The sequence below is a fragment of the Bemisia tabaci genome, chromosome 1 (genome assembly GCF_918797505.1).
Source record: "Bemisia tabaci chromosome 1, PGI_BMITA_v3".
Classification (NCBI taxonomy): domain Eukaryota; kingdom Metazoa; phylum Arthropoda; class Insecta; order Hemiptera; family Aleyrodidae; genus Bemisia; species Bemisia tabaci.
Genome location: NC_092793.1, coordinates 69,955,505 through 69,970,781, shown reverse-complemented (window position 1 = coordinate 69,970,781; position 15,277 = coordinate 69,955,505). Strand labels below are relative to the sequence as shown.

Here is a 15,277-nt window from a genome sequence, read left to right as displayed (position 1 = left end):
TAAGGTAGTTCCATATCAAACTTAATGATTTCCAAAGCACACGAATTTCTACACGATTTCTTATAGCCTTTTATAGCCAATGGCGATAAAGTGTAAAGCCCGGCGATAGGAACTGTAGCCCGACTGTATACTTTTTTATAGCTTCGTATAGCCCGGCCATATGATTTGCTCCGCTTTCTACAGCCAGCTATATGATTTTCAATAACCTTCTTTAGTCGGCCATAAGAACTCCTATGATATTTTGAAACGTACCTCGTATCGCCAATTGTTACCAGGGTTGATTCTTGTAGATCAGCTAAAAATAATTAGAGCCGTCCAAACCGCAAGTTTCTACGTTCAATAGTAACCGAGATATCGCCCCCTGAAAAGTCGGGTTCTTGACGTCATCCACCGCGGTAGTGACACCCTTGGTTTCCTCCACCTTGCCTTCATCCAAGTTTCACGTTGAGTAACCAGTGAATCACTGACCGATGGTGAAGACCGAAGAAAGGTGGAAGAACCAAGGGTGTCACTACTGCGGTGGATGACGTCAAAAACCCGACTTTTCAAAAGGTGATATCTCGGTTAATATTGAACGTAAAATGTTGCGGTTTGGAAAGATCTCATTATTTTTTAGCTAATCTACAAGAATCAAGCATCAAAACACGATTTTGTGACCAGCGCAACTGGCCCATTTCGACTCGAACCACAAATCTAGAAATGTCGTTCTTGCGCTCTTATTAAGGAGACAAAATTCATCGGTTAGTCAGTCGACGTAGAACTTACAAGTGCAGATCTTTCGGAAGGAATGAAATCATCAACGATTCGCCTTGGTCTCGAGTAGGTATCATCTCGGTAACGCTTGCGTCATCGATGAGTACCTCCATCCGGCGATGACTTGGTATTTGGAAAAAAAATTACAGCGTCCAACGATCACACACTTGATACCACTCATACTAAGCACCTCGTGTTCACCAAGCACCAAACAATTAGCGTGAAAAAGAGACGTGTGCGAAGTGGGATCCAGGTGATGAAGCGAGAAAACCACTACGTGTACGGCCGTTGGATCTGGTGCCACGAGATGGTAGCCTAGTTCAGCTCCAGTTTACTTTGGGTTATTTAACACTCGTTCTGAGAGCGTTGTGTAACGCCGACAGATCCACACTGACAAATCCGACAATCCACCATAAAAATCGGCCCCCGTCCAATTTATCGACCGACATTCGAACAGAATAATATGTCTACCGCGGATCGCGTGCATGGCCTGGATGACCAGGATGAGTCAGGAACTCGTGCACGAGAAAACAAATGGAAGATTCCCCGATCGCCGCACAGTGGATCGAGTCAATAAGAGAGACCAGACATAATTTGGACATTTTAAATTCTTGTAACTGCGTTTATATAAAATGTTGAGGTTCTGAAAATGGTTCCATTGGTTTCCTCGTGAAATTTTCTTCTATTAGCACCCCTTGAAATTGAAAATGTGACGAAATAAACGTCGAACTTTGCAGTTTTAGTCAAAAATTTCATGTCCGACCTCTCTAATTGACTCGATTCACTGTGCGCCGAGAGATTCTTATCGTGCAATGCTGTCGTGCTGAGGAAGAACGCCATATGAGCCATCAGGCGTCGCCGAATTTCCTCTAATGAATCACAAAATTTTTGGAAAATTTGTGAATATTTCTCTGCCAATTTTTCATTGGATTTCGTCCGTGCTTTGATCTAAAAAGTCTGAAAAGTTCAAGGAGAAATATTCATAACTTTCCTCAAAAATAAATATTCCCCGAGAGGGAATTTAGCAACATTCTAATGCTCCCTCTGCGTTTTTACTCAGCACGACAGAATGCTTCACTGGTTTCCTTTGAACTCGAAAAAAAAAACGACGGCTTCGATGCAAAATTCTATTTTGCTTGATTTTTCCCGACTGGCGATCGATTTGTTACACTGAAAGAGCGTGAGTTTTCATTTGTCTTGGATCCCCAATGTGCAATGGTGCATCTCTTTGCGTGGGAAGTTGGAGTATAAAGCCCCCAAAAAATGCCAGGGAAAAAATCCAAGCTTTGATGTGAGCAGAATATTTTCGCGATCATTTTCTTGGAAGCTCAATCCAGGGATGCAGAAAGTTTTTAGCCTTCCCAAGAAACCATGGCATGCACGACCGCGGTGAATGACGTCACACGCTGTGTTTTTCGAGGGGTGACATCTGCATTCACACTCGACGTAAGAATCAGGCGTTCGGTCTAATCTTATTATTTCTTGTCAATCTATAACTTTATACTACCAAAACGTGATTCTTTGACCAGCGCAATGGACACCCGCAAATTCTCCATCGGAAATCTTTGGTAAGCCCTTGATCCTAGGTTTGAAAAGCTGGAATATCTATCATGTGCCTGGATGTGAGTAAGGTGGATGGTGTTGTGACGGTGTCTCGTTTTGTGTTTCAGAAGGCGAACAAGAGGCTGAATGGCTGGACGCAGCTGGACTGTCGTACCTGACGCAGGCCTACCGGCGGGGCCAGGAGATCGCCGACAGCGAGCTGGACCCTGCCGTCCGCTTGCTCAACTCGCAACAGGCCGAGGCCGTCCGCAGAAGGGTCCGCTCCCTCAACCACACCGTCCGCCAAAGAGGACGCCAGTACCGCGCCCGTCACAAGAAGCCCGATATTCGGGCAGTTTTTAAAGATGTCGAGGTGAGATATTACCGCCAGCCACTAAGAACCATGCAAAATACGCAACAAAATTGAGACAAGGGTGGTTTTAAGCTCGTATTGTATACAGTAGGTACGATTCAAAAGACCTACACTACCAGTACTGCCATGCTAAAGAAGAACGCCGTATGAACATTCGAGAGTTGCCTTTCCTTCCATAAAATGTCTATTGTTGAGGAAAGTTATGCATATTTGGACCGCGTTAAACAGAAAGGAACCAAGCCACATCAGCTATTGCCAAATTCAACAGGGAAATTTCATTTTTTACGAGAGAACTTTCGTGCGGATTGCTTTGAAAATTTTAAGGAATTTGCTTTGTATTATGGAGAAAATTTATTAAAATTTGCACAAAATTCCGCACAACCGTTTTCATGTAAAAAATTAAATCGCCCGATTAAATTTGGCAATACCTGATGTGGCTTGGTTTCTTTCTGTATAACGCGGTCCATTTTTTCTTGAAATTTCTCGAGGTTTGAGAGAAAATTGTGAACAGAATTACCTGAAAAATTGGAGGAGAATTATTCAAAAATTTTCCCGTAAATATTTTTTTTACTGAAGGCAACATGGCAACGTCTGAAGGCTCATACGGCGTTTTTCCTTAGCACGGTAGAGTACCCGGCATCATCCGTTCACCTTCTGTACAGATTGAGGTAGAAACTTGAAATTTTTTGTGTCCATCCAAACCAAAGGTAATGGATTATCAGACTCCCGAAAATGTTAATCCTGAAAACCTGGTGCTATACTGCCGTGCTAAGGGAAAACGCTGTATGAACATGCGAGAGTTACCAAATTTCCTTCGATAAAATGTTAAGTTTTGAGGAGAGTTATGAATATTTTTCCGAGAATTTTTCAAGAGCCTTAGGTAAAATTGCGAATAAAATTATCTGAAAAATATCTGAATAATTGGAATAAAAATATTTAAAAATATTCCCGAAAATTCGTAATTTACCTAAGGAAATTTTGCAACGCCTAAAGGTTCATACGGCGTTCTTCCTTAGCACGGTAGTATAGGTGCGGGACTTTTGGATCACCTTGTAGAAGCATTTCTCCAAAAATCTGATGTCTGCAAAAAAGGAATTCGAAGTTTGTTTTTTACAATGGGTCATACAAAAGAATAAAACTCAAAATCCATTTTTCTCACCTCCAAATCCATTTCACTTGTCTAGACTGTCGAATTTGACGTATTTTATGAAGTAGTAATGAAGTGTTGAAAATACAATGAAGAAAGTAAGAAGTCACTTTAGTACTGGGTCCAGGAACTTGTTTTGCTTGAGTCTCATATTTTTTCATTTCTATTTTCTCGACAGAACTGTAGCACGAGTTCCAGATCAAGGAGCGCAACACCAGATTCTTTAGATTCAAGTCCTCCCAGTCCTCCTCTGTCATGGTCATCTACCAATGTTCCCTGCATCATGTACCCAGATCCTGTGACAGAATCGTAAGTCTCCTTCACAATGTTTATCGTGCGGAAAATTATTTTATACTTACACAGATTTATACTTATGTATAAGTTAATTGAATCGGGACGTGCGAAAACCGCTAATGTCCATTTTTCTAGTCTTCAGTTTTTTTGAGTTGATAATACTTTTAAAGAGTTGATACAACCATAAAAGTGATGAAAGGACTCGTTTTGGGATTAAAGTAACCAGGAGACGAGTGTTAACACTACTTTTGTGGCTGCATTCAATTCCGAAAAGTAGGTATTATCAACTCAAAAAAACTGAAGATTGGGAAAATGGACACTAGCGGTTTTCACACGTCCCGATTCAATTTTACTTTCAAGTATTTTGCAAAAGTTTTCAAAGAAGCAAAATTTTACCTACAAAAAAAGATTTCTTTTTTAATAGGTCAAAGCGATTAAAAAAGAGGAGTTTGTCTGTAGAGGGGTGTATTGCAAAATTGGTCTTTGATTGGAAAATCAATTTTACGCATCAGGGCACCCTTGGAAACACTCCGGCATGTTTTCATGTTCATCCTCCTATGCGGAATTATATTTAAAAAATGTACAAAGCCATTTTCTCGAAGCTTCAAATGAATTTTTCTGAAAACGAATACTTATTTTTCGAAGACGCCCCTCTACAAACAAATTCTTCAATTCAAAACAAGATATCTATTACTTAATTGACATAAAAATGAAATCGGATTGAATAATCATTTTCAATACATTTTTTTTGATATCTACTTAATATGTTGATTAATTTCCACCTTTACATACCCAACAATTATGAAGTAACTTACTCATGCAAATTGTATCATTCTAATTAGCTCGAAATACTTTCTTATTTCATAATTTACGTTCATAAATAATCAATAACATCTTTATAATTTTTATGATGTGCTTTCTTTTTAAACTGAATCGACTATGAAATTAATCTTTGTGCAAAGTGAAACACTTCGCACGAACATTCATGCTATGAATATATTATAATTGTGAAGCACGCACGCAGATTACTAATCTTTATGTTAGTCGACACAAAATGATCTTGAAATTTTCAAGTTTACTCTCAGTGGAATAGAGATAAAAGCAAGCTGCTTAAGCGTCAGAATTTCATTGGTTGTTTTCAATTTTTATTTTGACTGTGCACTCCGTCGAAACTTAAAAATAATAGTTAGTATGACAAATGTGCTTATCTCCAAGTGGCTCTCCAGAACTAAGCACAACAAAGTCTAACTGAAGGTATTTTTACAAATTTTTTTCCGAACTTTGATGCCATAATAGCTGTTCAATCCTAAAATTTGAGGTTCATTCTTCATCAATTATCAGCTCATATTGATTGAAGAACAGTGTGTCATACAGTATTGATAACAGTATGAGGAACTTATCACAATTTTCAAAAATAGGTAGGTACTTTCAGGTATTGCCCCACTTTCAGTTTGCAAAAAATGTTCGTTAGAAGTGAAAAATCAAAATGCATCTTAAAATGTTAATTTAGACTAGTGCTAACAGGCTGATAACACAGTGCACTCTTATGTCACTTGATAAATTTTGATACCATAAAAGGTAAAAATTGTCCTTTTCAAGTAAGTTTAATTTGATACATTTTTCAGGCCCGTCACTTCACCAAGTTTTGTGCAAATTTTTGAGAATGGAGTTTGCAGAAATGAATCAAGGGATGTGCGACGATTGCCAAGTGCCCCTATTCTTTCCAGTCGTGAACTTTTCCGCAGGGCAAGCAAAAATGGCTCCGATATTGTCGCATCAGAGACTGGTAATTAAATTTTATGTTACCCTCTTTTTTAGTATCATCCCCTCAAACTTCAAAGAAAGACATCAGTAACTAATAGATGTTCAAGACTTCTATTTCTTTTCAGTAATCTATGTCCATTATTAGTTGTAATGAAATTAAGTACTAATAATACATACATACATGAGTCGCTTTTATAGCACTCTCTGGCGCTTTGCGACGCCTTATCATCACAAAACTCGGTCTTCCCATAGGTCAACAGGGAGTTGACACACCCTCATCTCATTTAACACCCCCTGTCGCCACCCTCTCACTGGGCGTCCCCTTTGTCTCCTCCCAGGAGGAACCCAGTCAAGCATCTATTTTGGCAGCCTCTCTTCCGTCATCCTATTGACATGACCGTACCAGACAATGCCAGTACTAATAATGCGATACTTAAAACCATTCCTGGTATTCATATACGTGCTATACATAATTTTGATTTATTTATTATTGTTCTCAACATGAATTCTTTATGCTTCTAATGACTACAAATTTATTTCAATGTGAACAGCAGAGGGTATCACAATGTTGGGTTATCATCGAATCGGATCTGTACGAGGATATCCGTTACTGGAAAGAAGCCATGGTGCTGCCACTCTCTCGTCTCATGACACTAGTTCAGACTCTAGTCATTCAGAGTGAGTTTTACATTTTTCCTCTGGTTTTTGAGAAATGTGGTATAATGTCTCCTTGTGATCTTGAAATCCAAAATTTAATTTAACAATTTTTCATTGAAAAAGATTTTCATCCAGCCAGTGTGCATGTGAGAAGATCCAGAAGTAATCAATTACGTATCAGATAAATTCAAAGGGCCCTATTTCAGTCATAATATTTTGACATGACATTTTAACTTCAAATAGTTCAAACGATTCAACAAAGTATAATTCAAATCACTAAAAATGGATTAACAATTTTCCGCACAAAAATTTTTTGTTGCAAATTGGAATTCTTCCCAGTAAAGTCTCTAATTTCTAATAGCATTATAAAGTAGTTTTTTGCAATTTCAACAAAACAGGAACCAAAACTGTATCACTGATAATCGCTTTGTTCTGTTATTTTAAAGGTTGGATATACCAAGAGTAAATATTTCCAGAAGTCATGGAAGTTTGTACGAACCTCGAAGAAGTAGCAATGAGTCATTACCTCGCAGCTCATCGCAGGAATGCCTCAGTTTTGAAGAAATGTGGCAGCATCGGGAATCAACTAATCAACCGCAGGTACTTAAAATTATTTTACGCATGTATATTGTAGTCACTTTTGCGGCACACTACAGCACTCCGCGACACCAAACCACCTCTGGAATCTGTGAAGGTAGAGATTTTCTGGAAGCTGGCATCTCTCCATCTCTTTTTAGATGCTATTTATCCATCTTTTAGCAAAACCTACTCTATGGCGTTCACCTGGAGGAGCTCACTAAAACATCTTTCGGCAACCGAGCACACAACAATCACTCTGCACATGCCCATACCACACCATCTGCTTGCACATGATAATGTGTACAAATTGTCTCCTCAGCGCCCATGATCTCTTGGACACGTTCATTTCTAACACGTTTTCTCCTCGAGATTCTAGCCAATCTTTGCCAGAAATCTGTCCCTGTTGCCCTGAACAATTGGTTTTCACAGGAGTGAACTGCAGAACTGTAAATTCATGGATATATGGTAATTCAAGAGAGGAATCTGACAGAGAATAAATCAAATTTCAATTTTGTAAATTGGTATTTGCAGTGACTGATTCTTGACCATTAAAGAACCAACCTAGAGAGGTAGTGAGTCAGCCGTTTGCAGCGACGCAGCCACTTTTTGTCATCAGCTCATTGGCACGGTTGGAACTAGGTGTAGTGCCTTAAACAATAGAGATTCTCGTCTGTATCAGTTTCATAAATTTCTGTATATTGTCAGCACAGACACATGAAGTAAAAATGTAATCCCACAACATTGTACATTAAAACTTTGCTCCCTTTATTTGGGAATCTAGTGGAACGTTCGGAAGAACGTAAAGCTCACAATTTTCTATCTCTAGCTCAACACAGTTTTTGTTTTCTTTCTTTCTTTCAGTAGAAGAGAAATATTTTCAGTTTTGTGACCAAAATGTTCATATTTTTATTATTTTTATGTTTCAGTGTCAACCTATTGACCATCAACAAGATGAAATGTTGGTGGGGAGAACATGGGTCGACTCTCTAGGAGAAGACGATTTAGTTAAATTACGACCCCTTATCTTCCTAGAGCTCACAGCCTTATTGGACAGTTCTGGTATTCGATTTCATAAAAGAAAGCCTCACAAAAGGAAGAGAAAAGAAGGTTTGAAATGTTCATTCAGTACTTATTTCCTGTACAGAAGAAAAGAAAAAGGGAGGGAAAAAGTTAATTTTTCTTTGCTAAAGGAGGTGGTTCCGATTTAACTTTTTCCCTCCAAAGGGCAAAATTCAACCTCAGTAGTTAAGAGAAAATACAAAATAAAATTAATGTTTTTGATAATTTCTCTTGGAGAAAGTGCTTTTTACAATTCAGTGAGTCATTAGATATCTATAAAAATTTAAAATCACAAATATGACCAGATTTAACTTTTTGCTCGCCGAAGATAGCTTAAACTTTGCTAATATGATGGCTGCAGGGGGAATCAAGTATGGATAGGATATAGATGACCTCTGATAGATAATTTCCTAAAAATTTTGTTCTCTTAAGGAGGTTTGTCTTCATTTTTGTGAAATTGTAACTACATATTCTTTATGTAGAAAACAAGAGAAAAAAAATTTAAAAATTTCACTTGCATAGAATGTGAATCGGCTCATTTTTCTCAATCTCTGAGATTTGTGACCCAATGCCGCAGCTTGGGTTTGTTTCCTCTAAATTTAGCCAGAGATTCATACTGGAAAAGAATCGCAAATGCGGACTCATATGTAACAATAGCGGATGTCGAGTTTTCACATTGTGAGAAAATCGCGTTTGAAGTTTTGGAAGCTTTGCACTTTGCCGCCTGTAGAACCGAGAGAATTCTTATAAAAATTTTCATGAAGAGCAACCCTTCCTGTAAAAAACTTACGTTTTGAGATCTATGTAAGTGAAAAATGGAAGGAGTAATAGCGATTTGAAAAAAAATGTGACATCCCCTGTTTTTACTGAAAACGTTTTTTTTATGTATGAAACAAAGTTTTTAGGAAGGATAAGGCTGGTGAAACGATTGAAATGAACCAAAAGTAAGTCAATGCTGAGTCATTTAATAAAATTGAACAAAAAACTAAACCGTTTGTAACTTCTACAACAAACATAAGGAACTAATTATAAAATCGGTTAAAAAATCAACAATTCTGGCGAGACGGTCCCGATACATATAATTTGAGTGTCAGCTATAGACCATAGTCGGTGCGCAGGCAGTTATTGCAAGTAGGTTCGAATCTCCACAATGTCCTGTCGCGCCGGCAGGGGAGAACAGTGGATTCTCACTACAAATAACGTGCTTTTCAGTTCATATCTCGCCGAAAAATTGCGCTGCAAGCCTGAAACTTTGCACAGGCATTCTTGGGGGCTCCAGAATTCGAAAAAAGCGTTTGCCTTAGAAATGGCGGATGTCAGCGACTGCTATTGTTACATATTAGTCCTCAAATATTTTCTGAATGGTTACGTTGATGCTAACAAAACTTTATATCAGATTAGCTGTGAAAAAAAAAAAAAAAAAACTCTCAATCTTTCTTGAATGTAACTGCAGTTTTTAGTTGAATGACTCACTCTGCTTAATAGGTTCCCATTTTGATTAATTACTTCTGTTTAATTGTAACTTTGTTTTTATTTCAGATGGTCTCATTTTTGGTGTATCCCTTCAAACGCTCATAGAAAAAGATGCTGCCATTTCCAGTGAACCTCATAATGTGCCATTAGTCTTTCAGAAAGTAAGAAATATGTGTATTCTAGCTCGGTAATATAGTATCAATCCTTAATATTTGCATAAATCTGAAACTTCTAACTTTTCCCTTAGTGGTTGTGGAACTCTAAAGTCTCCAAGGCATCCAAATTAGAATTAGACATTGCGTAAGGAAATGCTGCTAATAAAAAAAAACGAATTTTTAATTTGAAAATGAATAAAATTAGGAATCGAATGCAATATTCATAGTATTTTACAGCTAAAACCAGGTGAATAATTAAGGTTTGTGGTCTAAAAGAGCAAAAAATTATTGAAACAATGATGAAATCAGGCAATGAGACGTAACTTGTGTAATTAGGGAATTTAGAGTAAATGTCCTTTTGCGAGGCTTTGAAATTTCTGGAAAATCCTAGGTAAAGCACGTCTAAAATTTTTATAATGACTTCTTAGTTTAAAAACTTTGTTTTAAGTTGTATCATCCTAAAGAGTTAACTTGCTTTTAAATCTAAAAGTGCATTTTAAAGCATCCCACCTCCATGAGAATATGGGAAACTGAAAATTTTATGAAAAAGCAGATGTTTTGATTGGTGAATTGACTTTCATGAGTCTGAACGGTGACAGCATTGAAGATTGTCTATGTAGATACTCCTAATTTCAATGACAAACCTAATCTTACTCAAGTTCTCAAAGCATTCTATCTCAATTTTACAGATTTTGAACCAGTTAGAAAAGCGAGGGCTCCGAGAAGAAGGAGTGCTCAGAGTAGCATCTCATAAACAGCGTGTGGATCGATTGTGCACAGAATTGGAAGCTGTTTTCTATTCTCAGCCAACGCAGGCAGAACAAATGCTTCAAAGTTGTTCGGTGCATGATTTGGCGGCTCTTTTGAAGAGATTACTTCGAGATATCCCTGAGCCTCTTTTTACCAACGAATTAATTGATCTCTTTTACCAGTCTCACGGTTAGTATAAATGTAAACATTAAATTTTAAGCAACAATATGAATGTCGCGCAATTTTTCTCCACTGCGCTTTTGTTTTTATTTGACAACTGACATAGTCATGTCTTTGAATGAATGCAAAGAACCACAAGAATGGACCATTTTTAATTTGTGTAGAACTTCTTAATTCTTCTCTATGTAATTTTTGTTTGTAAAAATGTTCTTATCATGTGTGTTTCCTTTTTTTTTGAAAAATGTCTAATTTTTCTCTTCAATAATTTCAGCTGTTCCTGAATGCGACCGAGCATTGAATTTACTAGTGCTTCTTTTACCAAATGAAAACCGAGCCACATTGTTGGCACTAATATCTTTTCTATCTCAGTTAATCATCAATCAAGCATCCAACAAAATGTCTGCTCACAATGTTGCCATGATAGTTGCTCCATCCTTATTTCCACCCAGGTATTTTTTCTCCCATTGTTCTATTATTTTTTCCAAACGGTTCTCACCTATTTTGAAATTGACCTAAAAATTCACAGGAACAATAGAACAATTGATTTCATATGCTACTATTAACCCGCAGAGGCAGAAAATATTTTCCTCTTGTTAGAGATTTATACAAATGTAAAATGACTTCTCTCTTCAAAAATAAAAGGCGAGTAACACTACTTCCTAGAAATAATATTTGGCTCAACTCGAAGTGCTCACAAAGTTCATAACTTGTGTATATTTGGCCAAAAGTGCTTTTACTGATACTATTCAAGATACTTCAAATGATGAAAAACATTTCTGGAATGAATGATTTATGAATATTTGTCCGATGCCACCCAATTATGAAGGTATTTAACAATTCATGGTTTATGATTTGTTCAGTGTTAGCTAAACAGTAGACCATCAAAATCTTGAGCCATAATTTTTGGTAAATTGATAGCTCAGGCAGTGATATTCTCTAATGTCATGTATCTCTCATGCTTTGTAAGTGAGGAATCCTTAATGTAAAATAATTTGTTTTCTTGCGTTAAGATTTTTTATTTCGTTCTTTTTTTCAGTTACTTACGCTTGGATAAAGAGGATTTACAAGCCCAAGTTAAAGTCGCTGCTGTCAGTTGTCGATTGACCGAAAAACTTCTTGAGTGTGGGGAATCATTATGGGTTGTCCCTCCTTCTCTCATCGCCCAGTTGAGGCATAACAATGACCAGTTGCGGTATCGATTAAAAGAGAACAAAAAGCCCGTAAGTTACCAATTTTCAAAGCCCCTAAAATGCGAAAAATACTCTTTTCATTGAATACATACATTTGTATATGAATTGTGAATTTTTAGGAACCTTTAAAAATGCCAGCCACTCGTATTGAAATGATGCCTTGTTCTATGTTAGTAAAATTTTAGGTCCTAAATTTGTAATGATTGTACTAAAACTGAAACTTAGGCTCCAAAGCACCTAGAGCTCTGCTGTGTTCCCCACATATAATTCACCTCTCTCTTCTCATTCATCAAGTCTGTGAGAGTGACTTAGCAATTTTAAACACAATCTTGACAGTTAACAAGTATGATGTAATTATAAAATGGAGAGCTTAACACTGAAGTCCATCAACCAAATGTTGAAAAGAAATTCATAGTGTTCGTAGTTGTATCAAGGTTAACGTCTGTATTTTAATGACAAGAATCACTATATTTCACGCTTCAATTTCCAGGCTTTAAATTATTTTTCAAATATGCAAATGGTTACGGTATACGTTACAGATGAATGGATTTTATGCTCTAAATTATTTGTTTCCAATTTTTGTACCTACTTCATCTATTTTCATTGGTTTGCTCTTAGATGAAGAAACTACTAGGAAGAAAAGATATCCGTGATTGGATCATGCGTAAAATTGACAATGAAGTCGATTACCAAGAAGGCATAGTGAGGGTGAATGCTCCGCAGTTTCTTTTGTCTCAAGAGCCGATGGTTCTCTCGGACACAACAACAGCTGGAGATGTCGTTCTTAAGTAAGAATAGTGATTTGTTCAATTTAGTTCTGATTTTAAGTGTCAATTTTCTGAAACCACAATAGCAATCCTTTGCTGGCGTAATAATTTAAGAAAAGATAATTTATCAATAAGCACAACCCCTTTTATTTCCCTGAGAAATACAAGAGTTGCATCTAACGTAGAATAAAATTAAGTAGCAGCGAAATAACTTCAGTGAAAGATTGGTGATCTACAGAGATTATGATGCCATTTATTATTTCTTGTCCTATCGCTCTTTAAATGTTTGGGTTTGACATTCGCACTCGAACACTTGACATGAGAGATATGTCAAGAGAGTCGCATACCTATGTTTTTGATTCTATTCTAATCCTCTCCTCTCTTAGGGGACAACTAGAAAAATCTAATTGTAGATCAATCAATGCTGTGGAAAATCAAATTGACAGCTCATACTTAATTTTATGACTTCTAATGTGTAGGAAAATGAACTTCGGTCGGACTAATTTCAAATTTTTAACAGCACTGAAACTGTCAGATATTTTATTATACACACACACACATCCCTCACCATTTTAATTATGTATTTTCTGTCCTGTAGGTTAGTTGAACGAGGTATTCAGAAATTTGACTCAACTCCTTTCAAACTTGGTCGTCGTGACATCAAGTCTCGAGCTCTCTCCGAGCTTGCTCCCAACGGGAATTTAAGCTGTTTACTGACTACAGCAGATCCAGATATGGCCTTGGCAACTCACTTTTTGTACGAAGTCGGTGGCAATATTGGTACGTCCCTAACTTGAATGTATTTAGAAATGTTGCTTCAAAAACTTTTTTTTTTTTAGGAAAAAGTGGAACCAAGTTTTTTTGCACCAATGTTTCCCAAGTGATATTTGGGAAGTTCTCTAGCATATTCCTACAGCAAGATCAAAATCATACCCTGTTTCTTTGAACCATGGTTCAAAAACAGGGTTTAAAAGTTGAAGCAACATATCATTTTTTATGTTTGTATTTCAAATATTTGAAGCTGGACTTTTAGATTTTTAATATTTGTATAATTTATTGTGCTCGATACTGGATGGCCTGACAAATTGGGCCATGCCCTCGTCGTTTGTAGAAGGAGAAGCAGTACGCAGACGCAATTTCCTTGCTTTTTTTTTTTATTCTGTGGTTCACAAATAGCATGTAAATCCTTGGGAAGGTTTTTTAGTCGGTCTCAGTTTCTATAGATTTCTCACATTTTTTTATTTTTGAACGATAGCCTTCGTAAGGCTGAACTGAAACTGACCAGTAATTCAAAACAATTCAGACTGGTAAAAATCAGTAATGGAATTATCATAGCAAAATGTGTGACTCATTCTTAGATCTGAACGAATTAAAGCTCGTAATTTTAGGAAACAATGTTAAATACAATTTTATTATTGGGAGGGACTCATAAGAGAATAAGTGCAAGGGAAAGTGCTCAGCTAAAATGAGTTCATCTAAAGGTATATTAGTTGCAACAAGAGTGGACTCTGCACCCAGCGAATAATTTTTGAAACAGTCTTAAAATTCATCCTTCCAACCTGTTACCATCTCTCAATCAACCTGAGAATTTATGCCAAACTTAATCCAATTTCAGGTCAACGCCGCATAGAACAGTCTGCCAACATGCTCACAGTCTACCAAGAAAATCCTAATGCTCAATGGTACCTCCGATGCGATCACAAAAATGGGAACAAACAACTGCTAGCACTAAAAAATTAATCATGTCTTACCTATTTTCCTTTCTTATGAGTACGTATCAGTGAGTACGTATTATTACTTTTTTTAGTAAATGTTTTAATTTTTTTTTTTTTTTCATGTGTCAGAGATTTGTATATTTTGCCTGTTAGTGACTTTGTGATATCTTTTTTACTCAATGTAACTTAGGTAATTCCATTAATTTAGAGATTACAAACTTTGGACCTCTTTGTGATTCGGACCTCAGAATCATTCTTTCAAACTTAACAATGTAGCTCAATCGTAACATTGATAATTCTTCTTTACGTAATTCTGATCATGCCTCCCAATTGGGACGAAAGATGAGAATGCAATATTGCACCATTCCACACTTACTACTTAAACCAGATCGAACCATGAATTACCCAAGCACTTATTTACAAATGCAAAAATTGTGCGATAGAGGTAAAAATTGTATTGCTCACTATCCTAGCTCCATTTTTTTTGCAATTTGCATCAAAAAGTCAATTTACTAGTTTTAAGGTTATTGTTGAGTTTATTTTATTCTACATAGTACAATTTAGAATAAGTAATTTTTGTTCTGAAGCTAAAATCAGTTTTCATTTTTTAAGTGAAATGAAGGGATTCTTAGAACTGACTTAAATAACTCAGCGGAATTCAAAGGTGCAATCAATTACTCTCGAACATATTCTCTCATGATGCAATTCTTCTTGAGATAACTCTCTCGAATGAAGGTTTTAATTTTGTATGGAAGCAAAATGAACTTGATGTCTGAGACAATTTTTGTTAAATTTATCTAATTGTAGAAAAAAAGTTGTAAAGCTTGTGATGAGAATAGAACAAAATTGTAAATAAATTTAGAATAATTTTTTAAAATA

The 15,277-nt window shown here is 36.5% G+C and overlaps 1 protein-coding gene across 4 annotated transcripts in view; it reads left to right on the top strand.

Moving 5' to 3' along the window:
- LOC109043088 (rho GTPase-activating protein conundrum) overlaps nt 1-15,275 on the top strand; it is a 72,560-nt gene extending 57,285 nt beyond the window's left edge. For 3 of the 4 annotated variants that reach the window (XM_072306097.1, XM_019060137.2, XM_072306098.1), the window contains 13 exons: nt 2,424-2,668; nt 3,994-4,124; nt 5,735-5,895; nt 6,425-6,551; nt 6,977-7,130; nt 8,036-8,216; nt 9,708-9,802; nt 10,486-10,735; nt 10,998-11,175; nt 11,763-11,946; nt 12,535-12,704; nt 13,282-13,463; nt 14,299-15,275. In XM_072306097.1, coding sequence (XP_072162198.1) covers nt 2,424-2,668; nt 3,994-4,124; nt 5,735-5,895; nt 6,425-6,551; nt 6,977-7,130; nt 8,036-8,216; nt 9,708-9,802; nt 10,486-10,735; nt 10,998-11,175; nt 11,763-11,946; nt 12,535-12,704; nt 13,282-13,463; nt 14,299-14,423 — 2,183 coding nt within the window. In that variant the 3' untranslated portion in view covers nt 14,424-15,275. The remainder of the gene's footprint in view (nt 1-2,423; nt 2,669-3,993; nt 4,125-5,734; nt 5,896-6,424; nt 6,552-6,976; nt 7,131-8,035; nt 8,217-9,707; nt 9,803-10,485; nt 10,736-10,997; nt 11,176-11,762; nt 11,947-12,534; nt 12,705-13,281; nt 13,464-14,298) is intronic. The other variant, XM_072306099.1, reaches the window with a different exon arrangement.
- Nucleotides 15,276-15,277: the final 2 nt, after the last annotated feature.